Here is a 19,797-nt window from a genome sequence, read left to right as displayed (position 1 = left end):
GAAACAATCTTATTCATCCACAATTTTGAAAGGGAGCCAATCATTTTGTCCAGCCCATTTTTGGAGTTTGGTGACATTATGTCCAATTTGCTTTTTTCCCTCCCTTTTATGGTTTAATTCCAATACACACGAAGGGAATAAACATGTGTATAGCAAAACATGTGTTACTGCAATCCCTTTCTGTGAAAAATACTTCATTTTCTTGAAAAATTTCAGGGGTGCCAACATTTACGGCCATAACTATATGACAGTATATTATATAGTGCATTATAAAGAGTTCTGAGGAGAGGGGACCCATGACGGACATTGAGCAGCATCTGCCACACAGGATGGGCAGAAGTACAGAAGAACACATGATTCTGTACTGGGTCACCACATCATGTGATCATTGTTCTTAAATTATACCTTAGTATGGTTTAGGATAAATAAGGCTTTGCTGAAAAACGTCAAACCAATTTCTCTGCTTGTTCTTGAGGACGTACACCTGTTTACATTTTTCCTAATAAAGAAGAAGTTTTACAGGGGCCTGTTCCCCTGGTCTGTTGGTCTGGATATGGGTGTGTTTACCCCTTTATCCAGTCCTGTGCAACTTATTCACCTGAGGCCCACACTATACAGGTGAAACTCGAAAAATGTGAATATCATGCAAAGTTAATTTCTTTCAGTAAAGCAACTTAAAAGGTGAAACTAATATATGAGAGAGACTCATTACATGCAAAGCAAGATAGTTCGAGCCGTGATTTGTCATAATTGTGATGATTATGGCTACAGCTCATGAAAACCCCAAAGCCCCCCCCCCCCCCCACTATGATTTGGGGAGCCATGTCATCTGCTGCTGTTGGTCCACTGTGCTTCATTAAGTCCAGGGTCGACACAACCATCTACCAGGAGATTTTGGAGCACTTCATGCTTCCTTTCCTTTTTCATATTTTTTGAGTTTCACCTGTACGCCGGGTTGACTTCTACTGATATAGATCAGCCTTCTACTTTACTTATAACTTCTTCAATGCAGGAAAGTTACATGGGCTGAGCAGATGGAAATGCAGATAGAGGGCTCCATGGTTGTTCATTATCAAGAATAAGAAAACTCTTGATCCCAGGGGAGAAGGCCAGCTGACTATTGAGTGCATTAGCTGTAATTATGGGGCTGTTGGAGGAATTCATTCTGATCAATTACAAGCACTTTTTTCGGACTCTGTTGTACATTAGTTCATTCTGTGCGGTTGCTGTGTGTTTCCTATTAATGCGGTGATTGTTTGAGCCGAGCGCAGCCAGCTCGTTGGGCACCGATCCTCCCTGTTTGATGCTGTGTGGCTTCAGCCAGTTTCACTCTATTAAAAACATATTTTTTTAATCAGGTTTCATTTAACTCGAAACACTAAAGTCTCCCAGCCCGTTCTTCTCTAGAGTGAAGAATGGGAAAAATTCTGGAAAATGATGTCCAAAAATCATACAGAAAAAAAAACCCTGGAATTTATAAGTTGTGCTTACTCATACCCCTATCATGCCCATTCCAATTGGTTTCTCTATCTCTTTGCTTTCTTTAGTCTGTCTTAGTCTTTGTTGGAGATCATTTCTGGTGAGTAAATAAGGCTTATTTTTTTTTTCATCATACAATGATCGAGTAGAACATGGTATCCCAACCAGGGTGCAAAACTACAACTCCCAACATGCCCAGACAGCCTTTGGAAGTAGGAGGCAAACATAGGCACCAAATAACAACAATACATCATCTACTCTCTCTATCATCAAGGACAGATGGGGGTTTTCGGCAACAACTGCCATGGACACAAAATTCACATTCTTAAATGGACACTGTCAGATTCAAAACCTATTTATATATTGGACATCTTGGCAAACATAAACCTTTCTAAATCCTGGCTTATAACAACACCACTAGGGGTCGCCATACCATGTAGGACATGATCCTGTCCTACTGAAGCATCATCTTTGTCCCAACTGAAGCAGAGGCTGGGACAAAGGTGGAGATTTATCATTGCCTTCCTGAGATTTTTTGGGGTGTAATTTGCCACAAACCTTTTGCGCAATTTCAATAATAGACACTTTCTTCAAAATTGACTGTGAAATGCAGTGAATAATTATTGGCATTGCACCTTTTGTGCACATTTTTGAAAAAGGTGCAAGAAAGTGTGCAAAGGTTTAAAAAAAAAAAAAAATAAATAAAAATCATGCCACACCTGTCTTGCCTGGATAGGGGATAATCAAGTTCTGAGGGGATTTTTCATCTGTGAAAAATCTAATGTCCGTTGTTTGTTTTTACATTTTCAGTTTTAGTCTGGTTCAGACCTTGTTTTTCATGCATAATCAGTTTTCTATGCTTTCCTTTCCAGGTGTGGAAGAGTTAAGCTTTTCACCTATGTGCAAGGCAGGTGTAGCTATTTAACTCCAGCTCAGTCTGCATTCTGGTTGCTGGTTATTTAGTGCAATACACTTTGTCTGTTAGTGAAATAATGCTGCTATGATGTCTGTGCATTATACTTCTATGTCTGCTTGAGCATTTACCTTTTAATTATCTTGTGATATGATCAGACTTTTTAGCCATGGTTAATTAGTCTTGTTTAGTAAATTTTAGTCTGTGTTACATTAATCAGGTTTTAGGATTGTTTTTCCATTCTGCTATGTTGCTGTTCACACTGTGATTGTCCGTTTTCTGAGTTTTTGTAACAAGACATCCTTGTGACCTTTTTTGGGGAATTGAGTTTTAGTAACAAGATATCTCCGTGCTCCTTGGTGGACTCTGGGAGAATGAGTTCTAGTAATAAGATATTCCCGTGTTTTCTGGAGGTTTTCTGGGGGATTGAGTTTATTTTCCTGTTTGTTCCTGGAGTCTATTCTGACTCATCCGTTTCCCAGTCTTGTGTTCTGGACCTAATCTGTTTGTTGTCTGTGTCCAGTTTGAACAGTGTTCTATATTTATATCCTGTTTGGTTGATTTGATCTTTGTCCTTCGTACTTTGTATCTGTTTGTGAACAGTGTCCTATGTTCCTGATCAGTTTGCCTGTTTGTATTCTACCCTGTTAGTATTTGTATCCTGTCTGGTTTTCTGGTAGTTTTCCGTTTCTGTTTCTGGCCTGTGACCGACTATGTTTATTATTTGTTTTTACACCAATGCACTGCAGCTCAGGGAGGGACCGGCTCCAAGTTGTCGATCCATCGCTTAAGATGGATGGGCAAGTAGGGTCAGTTTAGGGCTCACTCTCCCTGTCCAACTCCCCCCCCCCCCCCCAGTCGGTCCTGACAAAAAATGTATCAAGGTCTGTGCTCCTTATTGATAAATTTGGCTCAAGTAAGCAAAAACAGTGCAAAAAAAAGTGGGAGGAATGTCTACAACCACACATAACGATAAATCTCTCCCACATTCGAGGAAGTGGGAGCAGGACTAGCACTCCTGTCCTGTCTATCAGACTGCATGATGAAAACAGAGAGGTGGGGGTTACAGAGTGCAGTGATTGGATGAAGAGATCAAGCACTGCACAGCAGACTCAGTGAGGAAGTGAATGCATGGTGAGTGAGGGCGGGCTCAATGCTTGCCTTGGTCACATTCCTTCCTGAGTCCAGGAAGGAAACATAGTTTAAAACAGTGTTACCCAACCAGTGCGACTCCAGCTGTTGCCAAACTACAACTCCCAGCATGCCCGGACAGCCTTTGGCTGTCCGGGCATGCTGGAAGTTGTAGTTTGGCAACAGCTGGAGGAGCACTGGTTGGGAACCACTGCTTTAAACTATTCATCGGAAAACCGAAAAATCTGAGCCTTACAGAACAAACTTGCATAGATCTTTTTTAGAATTTGACCACAGAAGTAAATTTAGTTTTTTAAACTGTAAGGATTTTTTTTTTTCAGGAGCTTTGTGGTATAGAAACTTTTTAAGACCAGAAGACCAAAGGCTACTCTAGTTTTATAGGAACAGTATATTACCATCTTGAACTGATAACTGCATGTCTTGTACACTAAAATTGCCTGCAAATCAGGATTCAGTTGGTGAAATCCTAAGGATACAGCTGAACCTAATTTGTCTTTTCTTCCTAATCCGCAACAGGATCCCGGATTTGGTATATTCCTATAGGTACTATACAATGTGCAAGGTTCTTACCCGTAGGTAAACAAGCATTCGTACATAGGGTAGAAGTCTCTATTTCGCTATTCCGAACAGGCTGATACTCCACTGTGTAATAGGGCCAGCGATCGGCCGATGAACAACATGGCAGCAAGGGACCACGCGCACGATGCTCCAGCCACGAGTCCTGATCTAGGAGATTGACACTCATTTATTTTGCAACCAAAGGGATAATGTTTCTCCTTCAAGGGGTACTCCACCCCTAGGCAACTTACCCCTATTAGGGGATAAGATGTCTGATCGCGGGGGTCCGGCCGCTGGGATCCCCCGCTATCTCCGGCGCAGCTCCACAGTCATCCGATGCACGGAGCGATCTCCGCTCCGTGCTGGATGACGGCCGACCACAGCCATTAAGCCCCCTCCATTCATGTCTATGGGAGAAAGCATGATGGCTATGTACTAACCGTCACGCCCACTCCCATAGACATGAATGGAGGGGGCGTGTCGTGAAGTCACGAACATGGAAGCTCCAAGCTTCCGTGTTCAGAATGTCGCAGTGCCGGCCTGGAGATTGAGGGGGGTCTCAGCGGCCAGATCCCCCACCATCAGACATCTTATCCCCTATCCTATGAATAGGGGATAAGATGTATAGGGGCAAAGTACCTCTTTAAGGAGTCAGTCATTAAAGGGGTACTCCGGAGGAAAACTTTTTTGTTTATAAATCAACTGGTGGCAGAAAGTTAAACAGATTTGTAAATTATTTCTATTAAAAATTTGTTTAAAAACTTTTAAGTAGGAGAAAATCCCCATAGCAAACATATCCTGCTCTGGACAGTTCCTAAAATGGACAGAGATGTCAGCAGAGAGCCCTGTGCTCGTGATGTCAGCAAAGAGCACTGTGTTCTAAAAAAGAATTTCCTCTGTAGTATTCAGCAGCTAATAAGTACCGGAAGGATTAAGATTTTTTAATAGAAGTAATTTACAAATCTGTTTAACTTTCTGCCACCAGTTGATTTAAAAAAAAATGCAAAGCAGCTCTCTCATGCCACCTCTCCGATAAGAATCCTTAGGACATTACTGGGAATGTAAGCCAAGGAGAGTTTACCTAGCTGTAGACAGCTGTTTCAGGGTTACTTGGGGGAGATTTATCATAATCTGCCCAGAGGAAAAGTTGCTGTGTTGCCCATAGCAACCAATCAGATTGCTTCTTTCATGTTTTTTTTTTTTTTTTTTAAAAGGCCTCTTTAAAAATGAAAGAAGTGATCTGATTGGTTGCTATGGGCAACTCAGCAACTTTTCCTCTGGACAGGTTTTGATAAATCTCCCCCATTGTCCCTTGTCAGTACAGAGCAGAGAGGCCTTTTGTTTTGTAACCAAAGGGAAAATGTTTCCCAGTAAGAAGAACTTCATGAAGACATGTGCAGACTTAAAGGCCATAAATGTGTGGTGTCCCGGTACCACATCTTATGCGGTACCTATGTATGTGTGGGTCCCCATAGCCAGAGTCCCTAGGTCGTAGGGATCCCTGTTGTGTAGCCTACCCCTTGTCGCCTCTATTCCAACTAATAGTTCAGTAATTTATGTAAGGTTGATGTAAATATAGTAATATATATGTAAATAAATGGTTAATTACCTGTTCCATAGAGTTGCAGGACCTGCGGGTCACGTGACTAGGTAAACTCTATGGTATTCTGCTTAAGGACCTTTGGAGGCCCTGTGACGTATGCAATCCCATTATTCTGTGTAATGGTGAATGACAGATGTTCGGACCAGTCGGATTCATCCCGCCCCCTGCCCATATTAGGGAGTGGCGGCCATGTTTTCTCTCTCTTGTTCCTGGGCTGTCAAATGAGAAGGATCTGCGCAGCAGCTATCGCAGTAAGTTAGGCCCGAGCCTTGCAGCAACGGCTGAGTAATTCAGAATAGAGAGTGTATCAATCCCAAACACTCTGCAGCATCACCGGACCTAATATAACCCCTAAATCCGGACGGATCTGCAAATATCTACCCTAAATTCAGAGACTTTCTAAATAGCTCAAGGTCCGCAACAACCGTCAGTCACTGAGCAATATAAGGACTGTTTGTACGAGACTGTTACTGTGCCTTGGATGTATCGCAAGCACTTAAGTAAAGTTGTTCAAGTTCAATCTCCTTGTGGACCTTCAGTCATTTCATGCACCTATCGTTACTGGGAAGGGCGGCGATAGGCCGGAGCATTACCTCAGCATACCAGCCCTCAGCCTGGCATCACGAACTATAGGGTTAACATTAACCCCTCATATACTGATACCATACCACCACTACCATACACCCCCCAAGGGCTACCACAAATGCTCTTCTGGGAATTAGTAACATAGTTCATAAGGTCGAAAAAAAGACCAGAGTCCATCAAGTTCAACCTATAACCCTAATGAGTTCCTGCTGAGTTGATCCAGAGGAAGGCAAAAAACCCTCATACTAGAGGTAAAAATTCCTTCCAGACTCCAAATATGGCATCAGAATAAATCCCTGGATCAATCATCTGTCCATATAGATCTAGAATCCATAACCTGTAATGTTATTATTTTCCAAAAATGCATCCAGACCTTTTAAATTCTTTTACAGAGTTCACCATGACCACCTCCCCAGGCAGAGAATTCCACAGTCTCACTGCTCTTACAGTAAAGAACCCCCGTCTGTGCTGGTGTAGAAACCTTCTTTCCTCCAGATGTAGAGGATGCCCCCATGTTATAGATACAGTTCTGGGTGTAAATAGATCATTTCAATTCTGATCAATTCTGGGAAGAAAAGATATGCAAAGCAGCTCTCTCATGCCACCTTTTGAAGGTAGCTTTTCTTTAAGTCACTGTCTGACTCTGATAAGAAGCCTTAGGACATGACTAGGAATGGAAGCCAAGATTTTACCCAGCTGTAGCCATCTGTTTCAGGGTTATTGGGGGAGATTAATCAAAACCTGTGCAAAGGAAAAGTTGACCAGTTACCCATAGCAACCAATCAGGTTGCTTCTTTCATTTTTGAAAAGGCCTCTAAAAAATGAAAGAAGCGATCTGGTTGCTATGGGCAACTCAGTAACTTTTCCTCTGGACAGGTTTTGATACATCTCCCCCAATGTCCCTTGCGGAGCAGTACGGAGCAGACAGGCCTTTTTTTGGGTATAACTAAAGGAAAAATGTATCTCAGTAAGAAAAGCTTCAAAAAGACATGTGCAGACTTATAGGCCATTCATGCTTCAAAAAGTGGCATGAGAAAGCTGCTTCGCATATCCATTTACTGTGCAGGGTCGAGCCGTATAATAGGATCCTAACTTATGTTTACTGGAGGCAATTTTGTTTTAGAGAAGCATACAACAAAAAGTATGAGACATGAAGAAGATCCATGGCAAATTAATACAAACCATTGAGGGGGTCCATCCGGTGTCCTCTACAGATCAGAAGATCCTAAAAAAACAATAGTTTTCAATACCATAAATTGAAAAGGTAAATAAATGGAAATGGGGTAACATAAAGAATGTTTTGCATAAAGTCTTCTATGTGCGTTAGATTTCTGACATGAGTTGCTGATGGACCATCGATCACTTCCATAGATTTCTTGTAGATGTTGAGGAGGAAGAGTCCAAGGTCTGAGGCTAATTTTTCATCAACAGATTGGAAAACTGATGCAGTGGGACACCACTGCCGCCAGTAAATGGCTTAGAGATACAGTTACTGCAGGGATGATGCATCACAGGAATCCGCAGGGCGGGCTATGCCTGTAGGCAGAATAGGCAGCCGCCTATAGCGCCCTCACGATGGGGGGGACGGGGCCGCTCTGCCTGCTGCAAGAAAGTTAGACAACCAGCATCCAAACCACTTGCAACATGAGGAGGAGGTTTGTTACAGTGTGTCACCCCAGTAGTAAGCTAATTACATGAGGAGGGGGCTTGTTAAAGTATGTCACCTCAGCAGTAAGGTGGGGCTTGCCAATGGGCGGAGTCAAGGAGGAGGCAAAATTAACTTTTGCCTAGGGTGGCAAAAATCCTTGCACGAGCCCTGGGAATCAGGAAGCAGGAGTAAATTGCAGGGAGCTGTCTTAACTACAGCTGTGTGGATGGGGCAGGTAAGTATTAGTTATTTTTTTATATATTTCACATAACAAATTTTCTCTCCCCAAACAACCCCTTCAATATATGATGGTGTATAGTTTACAGTATAGCATATCCTATTGTACTAAATTAATTTCACATCTATTTTTGACCAATTTATCAGTCAGTTTCACATCAGGAAACATATTATAAGAACCACTATTAGATGTACATTACTGAATGCTATTACAAAGGTGTTTGGCAAATCTCCGTTTATCAATGCACTAGGGCCAAGGGATAAGTCTAAGACGTACGTACCGCCATTAACTAAAAAATTTTATTGCACATTTTAGAGCAGCGCTGACAGATCAAGCAAAGGGCTGAGGTCTTCAAGGTACGTCATTTTTTCGGGGCACATAGAAAATGCTACCAAGTATGAAGAGATGAATCCTACAAGGAAATTCTGAGCTCATCTGGCATATGCTGGAAGTTCCTTAGACGTTTTATTCTCCCTCAAAGTGAGAAAAACGTCTTAATTATAGTGTGGTGGCCCAGTACGGGAGATGTTACCCTGTACCCTTGCTGCCCTGTCAGGCAGCCTCCCTGCAGTGTCCCTGGGCCCCCTTGTATCTGTCCCTCATGTAAATATGTTTCTAATGTTTTATACCATGTAATGTGTTCAGAAAGCGTTGTCACTTTAAGACTGTTTACCATGTGACTTGTCATGTGATTGTTACCCAGGAGGTATCAGTGACCAGGTGATCCCAGGGGAGGACCTATGGGCTCCCTGCTAGTCTCCCCTATATAAACCCTGGGTGGAGCTTCTCTCTCTTCCTTACAAGTCTTTGCTGAGGTCAAGTCGAGTCCTAGAGAGTCCAGAGTCATAGGAGACCTCAAGTCCAGTCTGCAGCCACAAGAGCTACAAGTAACTACAGTCTCAGTATTGTCAGTCATCAGTCAAGTCAGTCGCAGTCATCAGTCAAGTCAGGTCAGTCAGTCACTTTCTAAAGACACAATTCAAGTTTAAAGTCAGAAAACAGAACTGGACGGTCTCTGGCTCTCCATTTGTCAAGTCAACGTGGCCTGCATTAAATTGACCATATCTACTACAAGTCCCAGCAAGCCCTTAAGGTCGCTGAGTCACTGGTCACCTCCTTGGGCCCTGGCTGAACTGTATAGACTTTACCAACTGTCTACCCTCACCAAAGCTACCGTTGTCCGTAACTTGGCGTCGGAGTCATTATTGCCCCCGTGCCTAGCCCAGGATCTAGCGTTATACCTTCGGGTGGTATCGAGGATAAACCACGCCCTGGCATCACGAATGCAAGGGGTTAATACCATCTGCCCCTAGGGTAACAACATCTGCCCTCATCACACCCCGTTACCACAAGAGAATTGCAGAGAGTTAGAGACCGTCCAGTTCTGTTTTCTGACTTTAAACTTGAATTGTGTCTTTAAAAAGCGTAGACAACTTTTTATATTCCTTGTTTTACTTCACTACTTATAGTAGAATAGAAAAATAAATCAAAGCACACAAATCAGACCCAAACAATGTGATAGAAATTAAAGGGGTACTCCAGAGGAAAATAAAAATGTTTTCAAATCAACTGGTGACAGAAAGTTATACAAATTTGTAAATAACATCTATTTAAAAATATTAATCCTTCCAGTACTTATCAGCTGCTGTATGCTTCAGAGGAAGTTTTGTAGTTCTTTCCAGTTTAACTACAGTACTCTCTGCTGCCACTGCACTGCCACTGTGGTCAGACTGGAAAGAACTACACAACTTCCTCTGGAGCATACAGCAGCTGATAATACTAGAAGGCTTAATATTTTTAAATAGAAGTAATTTACAAATCTTTATAACTTTCAGGTATCAGTTGATTTGAAAAATATTTTTTTCCCACTGGAGAACCCCTTTAAGTGGAACTCCAGGGCTTTACCTGGTCAGAGGTTTACCTGAAGAATGTTGCCTACTGTGAATGGTGTAGTTGTGGGGGTTTCTCAGGAGGGAATATTTTTCAACTGAGTTAAAGGGGTTCTCCTCCATAAGGTGATTTTATTATGTACCTGGCAGACAGTAATGGACATGCTTAGGAAGGATCTGCGCTTGTCTTGGGGCTAAATGGCTATGTTGTGAGATTACCATAACACTGTGGCTAGCTTTTTGTAAACTGGTATTTCCTGTTTGAGTTTTTCTTTTTGACTGCAAATCCCATAATGCCATTTTCCTCCCTCCCACACATCAGCCACCCCACCTATTGAAACATAAATGAGCTGCATCCATTCAAAAGATCTGTGGTTTTCAATCAGGGTGCCTAAAGCTGTTGCATTAGTTGCAGGTTGATCTCTCTCCCACTAAGCGATCCCTCCACCCATTGAAGCAGATGGGTTCCCTGCCATCAGCTGACTAGTGATGTCAGGTCTCAGCCGCATTGCAACCTGGGAAAAATCTGAGACAACAGTCATTTTATATACTGGTAAAAATAAATATTGGGGTGAAAATCACAGAAGAATTGTGAGAAAACCGTCACACACAGGTACAGACACTATATTATGAACTACACTAACTTTACAGCCCCTATAGCATAGTCAAATAAAAAAAATTCCTAGAATACCCCTTTTAAGAATTACACATTATCAGCAGTAAAGTGAATGTTTTTAGCTGTATACATTTTTCTTTATAAAGATTTTCTAGTCCTGCTTTTTACATTTTTTTTGCTACTGCATAAATTAGGAATAATATTCTATATTGGGTTGTGATGCCTTTAGGGTGCGTTCACACGCTCTTTGTTTTTGTGGGTTTTCCTCTGCGGATTTGTAAGGGTGCGGGCTCTTCTCGGCTATGCGCAGCAGATTTTCCACGGAGGAATTTACGCTGCAGAAAATCCGCCGTAATCCCCATTGAAGTCAGTAAGGACTGCGGCGGATTTTCCGCGGACAATCTGCTATGGACAGCCGAGAAGAGCCCGCCCCTTTCAAATACGCAGCGGAAAACCCGCAAAAACAAAGAATTATCAGAAAGTGCATGCATATTGTATAGTGTACGAGTATAGGGGGAGATTTATCAAAACCTGTCCAGAGGAAAAGTTGCTGAGTTGCCCATAGCAACCAATCAGATCGCTTCTTTCATTTTTCACAGGCCTTTTCAAAATGAAAGAAGCGATCTGATTGGTTGCTATGGGCAACTCCCCAACTTTTCCTCTGGACAGGTTTTGATAAATCTCCCCCATAGTGCTTTTAACTGCGCATTTCAGAAATGGTTTGTATAATGTATCCCAGTGGACTCCAACCTCTGGGTCCCCAGTTGTTGCAAAAGTACAACCCACAGCATGTTGGGAATTGTAGTTTTGCAACAGCTGGAGAGTCACAAGTTAGAGACCACTAATGTATCCAATCCAAAAGACTTATTTGTCAAAATGACATTTAGGGCCCATGCACACTACGGATTTTCCACTCCGAGGGGAATCCCATTGATCTCAATAGAAATCTGCTGCACTGTGCACACTACGGAAGTTCTCTAACGGAACTTTTGAGGTGGATCTGGATAAAGGAGTTAATTCTTTTGGTGGAATTCCACCTGAAAAAGCCCATACTGTAGACAATTTGACTTGGAATTGCAGGGGTTAATTTCCTTACCAAATTCTGTGCAAAATTAACCCCGAGCAGCGCAGATCCATTGACAGAATTCAGCGAGGAAATTCTTTGCTGAATTTCCATAGGGTGCATAATGTGAAGTAAAGATTTCCGGAGTTTGCCAATCTCTATTTCTCGATACATGGCACACCACATTAAAGGGGTACTCTGGTGGAAAACATATATATATTTTGAAATCAACTGGTGCCAGAAAGTTAAACAGATTTGTAAATTACTTCTATTCAAAAATCTCTACCCTTCCAGTACTTTTAAGCAGCTGGATGCTACAGAGGAAATTCTTTTCTTTTTTAATTTCTTTTTTGTCTTGTCCACAGTGCTCTCTGCTGACACCTGATGCCCTTATCAGGAACTGTCCAGAGCAGCATAGGTTTGCTATAGGAATTTTCTTCTGCTCTGGACAGTTCCTGATACGGGCATCTGTGGACACTGTGGACAAGATAAAAAATTAAAAAAGAAAACAATTTCCTCTGTAGCATACAGCTTCTGAAAAGTACTGGAAGGGTAAAGATTTTTTAATAGAAGTAATTTACAAATCTGTTTAACTTTCTGGCACCAGCTGATTAAAAAAAAAAAAATTTCCACCGGAGTACCCCTTTAAAGGAAATCTGTCATCAGTATCATCAGTGTAAAATTCACTGCAGATCCATGTCGTGTGACCCTAGCCTTAGAGTCTTCCCACATTTGGATGTTGTATTACATCCTTTAAGGAAATCTGTCATCAGTATCACCCGCACTAAACTGTCATACAGTCTTGTAGTGCGGGTGATACTGATCAAAATGATACTTACAATGTCCTGAATGGCCCAGCCGTTGCGCCACTATCGCTGTTTTTCTTTTTATGTAAATGAGGTCCTTGGGGCATGGGCAGATCACCCCACGTGATCTTCTGACGGGCGGGTGCTCCGCCTGGCTCATCAATATGCATAGCCTCCCTCCATGTTCTCGTGGCATGGCGTATGCGCCGCTTCCAGAGCACACCCTGAAGCGGAGTCAGTTTCAGCCTCATTCACCCTCGTGCATCCTCACACTTAACTGCTGGCTGCCGGAATGAGACTGAAACTGACACCGCTTCTGGGTGTACTTTGGAAGCGGAGAATGCGCCGTGGCGAAAATCTGCCGCGAGAAGATCAAAGCAGAGCGCCTGCATGGCAGAAGATCAAGTGGGGTGCCCAGAGCTCCAGTCCTAGCTCCGCCCATGCCCTAAGGACCTAATTTACATAAAAAGAAAAACGGCAATAATGGCATAACTGCTAGGCCAATTAGGGCATTGTAAGTATCATTTTGATCAGTATCACCCGCACTACAAAACTGTATGATACTGATGACAGATTTCCTTTAAGGATGTAATATAACATGTGGGAAAACTCTAATGGTAGGGTCACACGACATTGATCTGCAGTGAATTTTATGCTGCAGATCTGCCAGTGATCCAACCCTAAGTGTGCCTCCAGCAGTTCCCCCCTGCTTGCAGTGGCAATCTGCTGCTCGGACCACTCACACAGGGATCACAGTCTACTCACATACATCATGGTGCGGCCACGATGTCTGTGTAGACTACGCATGCGTGTGGCGAACAGCACAGCGATTTGCCCTGTGTGACTACTCGGAGCGGCGAATTGACGCTGCGAGCAGGGGGGAACAGCTGGAGGCACACTAAGGATCGGGCCACCGGCAGATCCATGTCGCGTGACCTAACCCTAAGGGTGTATTTACACGTACAGTGTCCTGTACATATTTGGAGCGCAGGATTTGAAGCTGCAGGTTCAAAGCTGTGTTCAAGTATTTAGTTTACATTGAAATCTGCAGCACAAGGCTTGTAGCTTCAGATTCTGCACATTAAATATATGTAGAATATGGTACGTGTGAATACACCCTAAGGGTAGGGTCAAACATGCCGTATTTTGCTGCGTATTTGATGCTGCCTATTTTCCTACCCATTGCAGTCAATAGGTAACAAAATCAGTTGCAGAAAATATGCAGCAAAATACAGCCCGTGTGACCCTACCCTTAGGGTGTATTCAAACATACAGTATCCTCTGAGCATATTTCATGCACAGGATTTGAAGCTGCAGATTTCAGTGTAAACTACATGACTAAACACAGTTTTAAATCTGCAGCTTTAAATACTGAGCATCAAATATGTGTGAATAGACCCTAAGGGTAGGGTCACACAACGTAAACGCAGTTTATTTCACAGTGCACAAAATCCGCTGCATAATACGCTGCATATTCTCCTATGAACAGACACACATGGCTACCTGCGACAGCCCTGTGTGTGCAGTGAGGTTTGGAGGCGGGCCCAGCGCGCGACATGACTGTGACACACGGGCCCGCCTCCAAACATTACTGCACACACAGGGCTGCCGCGGGTAGCCCTGTGTGTCTGCTCAATTTTGTCAGCACAAATTTTTCATACTTGACTAAGGGTCTATTCACATGGCAGGATTTCTGCTTGGGCAATTCCGCTTGCAGAATTCTGCCTCAAATTAAAGCCCATAGACTTCTATGGGATTCCGCACTCCCATTCACACTTCTGAAATTCCACAAGCGGAATTTCAGAAGTGTGGGTGCAGAATCCCATAGAAGTCTATGGGCTTTAATTAGAGGCGGAATTCGGCAAGCGGAAATTCTGCCATGTGAATAGACCCTTAGGCTAGGTTCACACTACGGAATCTCCGGGCAGAATTTCTGCCGGAGATTTGTCCAGCAGCACTTGGACTTAATTGCCGTCCCCATAGACGGCAATGCATTTCTAGGTGGATCTTTTGGGAGATCTGCTCAGAAATGCATTGACATCTATGGGGACGGCAATGCAGTGCCGCCGGCTTGATCTCCGGCAGAAATTCTGCCCAGAAATTTTACAGTTTGAACCCAGCCTTAGGGTGCTGTAAGAATAAGCTATATTCTCCTGCCCATATCCCCTGCAACTGCTGTCTTGATGGCTCCTGGTCCTCGCTGCTTGTAATAGTATTGTACTGTGTTGTCCCTGCAGTAACTCCCTACTCAATCACTGACTGCAACAATGAAGCTGCCAGATATACCTGGGTCCAGATTTATTAAAGGGGTACTCCATTGGAAAACGTATTTTTTTTTTAAATCAACTGGTGCCAGAAAGTTAAACAGATTTGTAAATTACTTCTATTAAAAAAATCTTAATCCTTCCAGTACTTATTAGCTACTGAATGCTACAGAGGAAATGGTTTTCTTTTTGGAACACAGTGCTCTCTGCTGACATCATGACCACAGTGCTCTCTGCTGACATCTCTGTCCATTTTGGGAACTGTCCAGAGCAGTTTGCTATGGGGATTTTCTCCTACTCTGGACAGTTCTTAAAATGGACAGAGATGTCAGCAGAGAGCCCTGTGCTCGTGATGTCAGCAGAGAGCTCTGTGTTCCAAAAGGAAAACCATTTTCTCTGTAGTATTCAGCAGCTAATAAGTACTGGAAGGACTAAGATTTTTAAATAGAAGTAATTTACAAATCTGTTTCACTTTCTGGCACCAAAAGTTTTCCACGGGAGTACCCCATTAAACTATGTGAGAGAAAAACTGGAGAGATTTCCCCACAGCAACCAATCACAGCTCAGCTTTCACTTTACCAGAGCTCGTTAGCTGAGCTGTGATTGGTTGCTGTGAAAAAAATCTCTCCACTTTTTCTCTCACACAGCGTGGTAAATCTGGGCAATGGTGTTTAGTGGGGATTGGTTGGGAACCAGGCAGAACTGAAACTGGCAGCAAAAGCATGGAGGCAGGGAGCGGACCACACTGATAGGTAATTCGCCAACTGTGTCTGCCGGGAGGCCCAGCACACCAGCAGGAGCGAACCACCGGCATTACCCAATTTATTTGTCTCCCCAGTCTGCGAAGATGCCCGTACACAGTCTGGTTTCTTTGGATCCTCACGTTCCTGAAGTGCTCCGTCATGTTTCCATATTACAGTGAAAGCGTGGCACTGTCAGACACCATGCTGCCAACATCACTTTATACAATGGTACAAAGTTCTCCGGCTTTCCACAAACAGAAGACCCTCCCTTCATAAGCCCTGAAATATCCAAAACATGGGATCACCTTTGGCAGCGCTATATATGCTTAAAGAAATGGCCTGTAATTTACGGCTCCCTGCACTGGATGTATAGAGTCGGTAAATCAGAATAACTGCAGATTTGGAGGTTTTTATGAGGCAATATGTTACGTTTCTCTACAGTAAAATTAATCCAGCTCCTGTTTTTATTCACAGACTTAGGTCATTTTTTCTCTTTGGCTTCTTACCTACGAGGCTGGCGACTGAGATGTAGGTGATGGACAGTTAAAATGGCCTCATGGGAGAGAATGTGGATTTCAGCTATGGAGGTTCAAGTCAGAGTAGTTTTATAGGCCTCACAGCCACAACGCTGCCATGGTGACCTGCCTCCGCCAGTGGTGGGTCAAGTGGACAAATCCTGCATTCCATGACGGGTCCAGGAAGCAGTGAGCAGTGGAGACTTGGGCACAAATGGAATGGCAGTGGTGGGGGATCAGGTGAATGAGTATCCATTTTTATTTTTTGAGCCAATCGGACCTGTTAAAAAATGTTTCTTTCAATCCCTTTGTCCACAGTCGCAACCATATTTTACTGTACTATTTGATCTAACATTTTTTTTTACTATACATTCAGTAAGGGGCAGATAGAACAATATATGCATGGCCAAAAGTTTCGAGACTGACACAAAGTTTGTTTCTTGCAGAGTTTGCCGCTTCAGTGTTTTTAGATCTTTTGGTCAGATGCTTCTATGGTTACTGATGTACAATTACCGTATTTTTCATCCTATAGGACGCACCGGCGTATAAGACGCACCCAATTTTTAGGGGCAAAATCTAAAAAAATAAAGATTTTGAACCCAATAGTGGTCTTCAACCTGCTGACCTCCAGATGTTGCTAAACTACAACTCCCAGCATGCCCGGACAGCCGTTGGCTGTCCGGGCATGCTGGGAGTTGTAGTTTTGCAACATCTGGAGGTCCGCAGATTGAAGACCACTGTATAGGAGGTAGTACTCACGTGTCCCCGCCGCTCCGGACCCGTCACCGCTGCCCTGGATATCGCTCCATCGCTGTCGCCGTGTCTCCGTCGCTCCAGAACGCCTCTGCTGCCGGCCGGGTATCCTCGCTCTCCGTCGCCGCCATCACGTCGTTACGCACGCCGACGCACGTACGCGACGACGTGATGACGAGGAAGGAGAGCGCCGGCCATACAGGGGATCCCTGAACGGAGAAGACACCGAGGAGGCAGGTAAGGTCCCCCCCGGTGTCCTGTAAGCACTAACCCGGCAATTCAGTCGGGCTGTTCGGGACCGCCGCAGTGAAATCACGGCGGTCCCGAACAGCCTGACTGAACAGCCGGGTTAGTGTCACTTTCCCTTCAGACGCGGCGGTCAGCTTTGATCGCCGCGTCTGAAGGGTTAATACAGGGCATCACCGCGATCGGTGATGTCCTGTATTAGCCGCGGGTCCTGGCCGTTGATGGCCGCAGGGACCGCCGCGATAGGGGTGTATTCGCAGTGTAAGACGCACCGACTTTTTCCCCGCAGTTTTAGGGAAGAAAAAGTGCGTCTTATACGGCGAAAAATACGGTATACGCTTTTCATTAAGTTTTTAACCTTTTATTAATAACTATATCAAGTTAATGTAAAGACTCAATATTTACAGTGTTGACCCCTTTTTTCAAGACTTCTACAATGCTGGCATGCTGGATATCATCTTTCCTTTCAGGATAATAATTCTTCCAGATATCCCAGACAGTCTGAAGGGGGCTTCATTTGAGAAAAGGACTTTACCCCAGTCCTCTGTAGTTCGAATTCTGTTATTTTCTCTGATGAAACCCCCTTCAGACTCTTTGTGACAATCCTGCCAAAATTGGAGAAAAAAAAAAAATGACGCTACCATGAGTCTTGTGTTATGTCAACAGTAAAGCGTCCTAAGACCATTCGTGTGGGGTGACTTTTCATCCAAGAGAGTGGACTCACCTACAATTTTGCCTAATAACATTACCATAATTAAGGATAGTATCTAAACATCTTCAAACAGGAACTTCTTCTCTGGTAGGCAGGGGTATGGTGTGTAGAGCATGTTATCAGGATAGATGGCTGTTGGGCAATGTCCGTGACGCCAGGAGTGTTAACCCACCACACTCCAAGGAAAAGCGGTTCCAAGTGCCAGGTAAGGAATACCTCAAATGCCAGGTTAAGGTAACCACTTAAACCTTACTTGAACAATTGCAGGAAGGAAATACATACAGTTCAGTTTAACAGATGTGCAATTGTAACAGTTTATTCACAAAAACCCAGGGCCGGGCGCCGGACAGTACACAAAGATCCCTATATTATGGCTCCCCTAAAATTCTACTTTTATTGTGTTCACTTTAAATTATAATAGACCGACTCAAATCTAAAAAATTGGTGTAACTGCACAATGATATGTCAAATTGATGTAGTAGTGAAAAAAAACTCCACATTAAATTTGGTATATTTGAGGCTGCTGTCCTTAGGCTATGTGCAGAATACACTAAATTATTTGAAAACACTGTAACGTGTCCCCCTGTTTCAGCGGGACCCTGCCGTCATTAGGAGGAATTATGGATGAAGCAAGAAACCACATTTGCTCTTATAGGATTGTAGGGACTCATAGTCTTGACTGACAGTGACGTGACTAAGACTTGACTAGGAAGGGCTTGAATAGACTTGATTTGATTATACTTTACTTGAATAGACTCATTTTATGGGTGCTGACTAGCACTGACTTGCGCTGCTTTACAGTAGGAATTCCAATTTTGGTGTCTACTGCCAGAGTGGACTATAATGGACAGGTGTGGCCTGAGGATCTTCACACCTCTATCCTTTAGGTGCTATGGGGCTTCTATTGTCCCCAAAGACTGGACTGACGACCTGGTCAACAGGATCCATGTGAAGAGTGTACCGGTAGTCCCCCTTATTCCAATAGTTTAGCAACTGGGTCTTGGGCCTGTCCCCATGAGGTATGGGACAGGTCACAAAGAAGATGACTTGTCTCCACCTTGCCCAACTCCGCACTGCCTGGACTAGATTTCTCCCTGTCTGGTCAGACCCAGGTGGAGACAGGGCAGTAGGCCCTGATTGGCTGGGCTACTCATTTGGTTTTTTACTCATCCTCCCTCAGAAACAACATTACCTCTTTACATGACATTAAACAGTGACATTAAACAGTGAGGAACACAATAAAGGTGTTTGCCATGACATAATACATTTAGAAATGTAGCTGTAGTGGCAGAAGCGGGCACCATATAGTGACATCCTCCTGACAGGGCAAGTAGACAAGGGTATTCCGCTCCAGAACACCACACTTCCAATGATCCAGGAGCAATTTAATGAAGAGCAATGCTTTTATCTGCATAAAATAAACAATGTCACAAGGCAAAATTGATAACTGGTGGCTCGGTGCAAAAAAAACCCCATTGAAATCTTGGATCCATGGCCAGGAAATTCCCCACATCTCAGTCTCATTAAAGGGGTACTCCACTGCCCCAGTGTTTGGAACAATCTGTTCTGAACGCTGGGTGCGGGCTGCGGGGGTCGTGACATCACGACCACGCCCCTCAAGATGTACGCCACACCCCCTCAATGCAAGTCTATGGGAGGGGGCGTACCACGCCCCCTCCCATAGACTTGCATTGATGGGGTGTGACATGACATCAAGAGGGGCGTGGTCGGGATGTCACGACCCCAGCACCCAATGTTCCGAACACTGGGGAAGTGGAGTAGCCTTTAAGAAGCTGTGGTCAATCCTCAATAAGCGGGTGGACAAACAAATATATCGATTAGATCAGTAGGGATTTAGCCCAGTTCAGTTATTGACTATGCGTGTCTTGCAGATCATTACATAAGGAATGATCTGCAGATCATCACATTGGAAAACAAATTGACAAGTTAACTTTGTTTCCCATTCTGAGTGGTATGCGGTCTTATACTGGTTTAGGTGCCATGTCCATGTAGT

The 19,797-nt window shown here is 43.7% G+C and overlaps 1 protein-coding gene across 6 annotated transcripts in view; it reads left to right on the top strand.

Moving 5' to 3' along the window:
• GLIS1 (GLIS family zinc finger 1) overlaps positions 1 to 19,797 on the top strand; it is a 162,306-nt gene that overhangs the window by 60,320 nt on the left and 82,189 nt on the right. The window contains exon 1 of one of the 6 annotated variants that reach the window (XM_056532134.1): positions 7,271 to 7,554. The exons of 2 other annotated variants lie outside the window; for them this stretch is intronic. Coding sequence is in view for 2 of the 4 variants with exons in the window: in XM_056532123.1 (XP_056388098.1) it covers positions 16,243 to 16,312 (70 nt within the window). In the remaining 2 variants the exon portion in view is untranslated. Of the gene's footprint in view, positions 1 to 7,270; positions 7,555 to 8,912; positions 9,064 to 15,471; positions 15,567 to 15,600; positions 16,313 to 19,797 lie in introns of those variants that run through there. 3 more of the 6 variants (XM_056532125.1, XM_056532135.1, XM_056532123.1) reach the window with 3 other exon arrangements.

Source organism: Hyla sarda, chromosome 7 (assembly GCF_029499605.1).
Source record: "Hyla sarda isolate aHylSar1 chromosome 7, aHylSar1.hap1, whole genome shotgun sequence".
In the NCBI taxonomy this organism is placed as follows: Eukaryota; Metazoa; Chordata; class Amphibia; order Anura; family Hylidae; genus Hyla; species Hyla sarda.
Note: the sequence above shows the minus strand (reverse complement) of the source record. Positions and strands in the feature narration are given on the sequence as shown.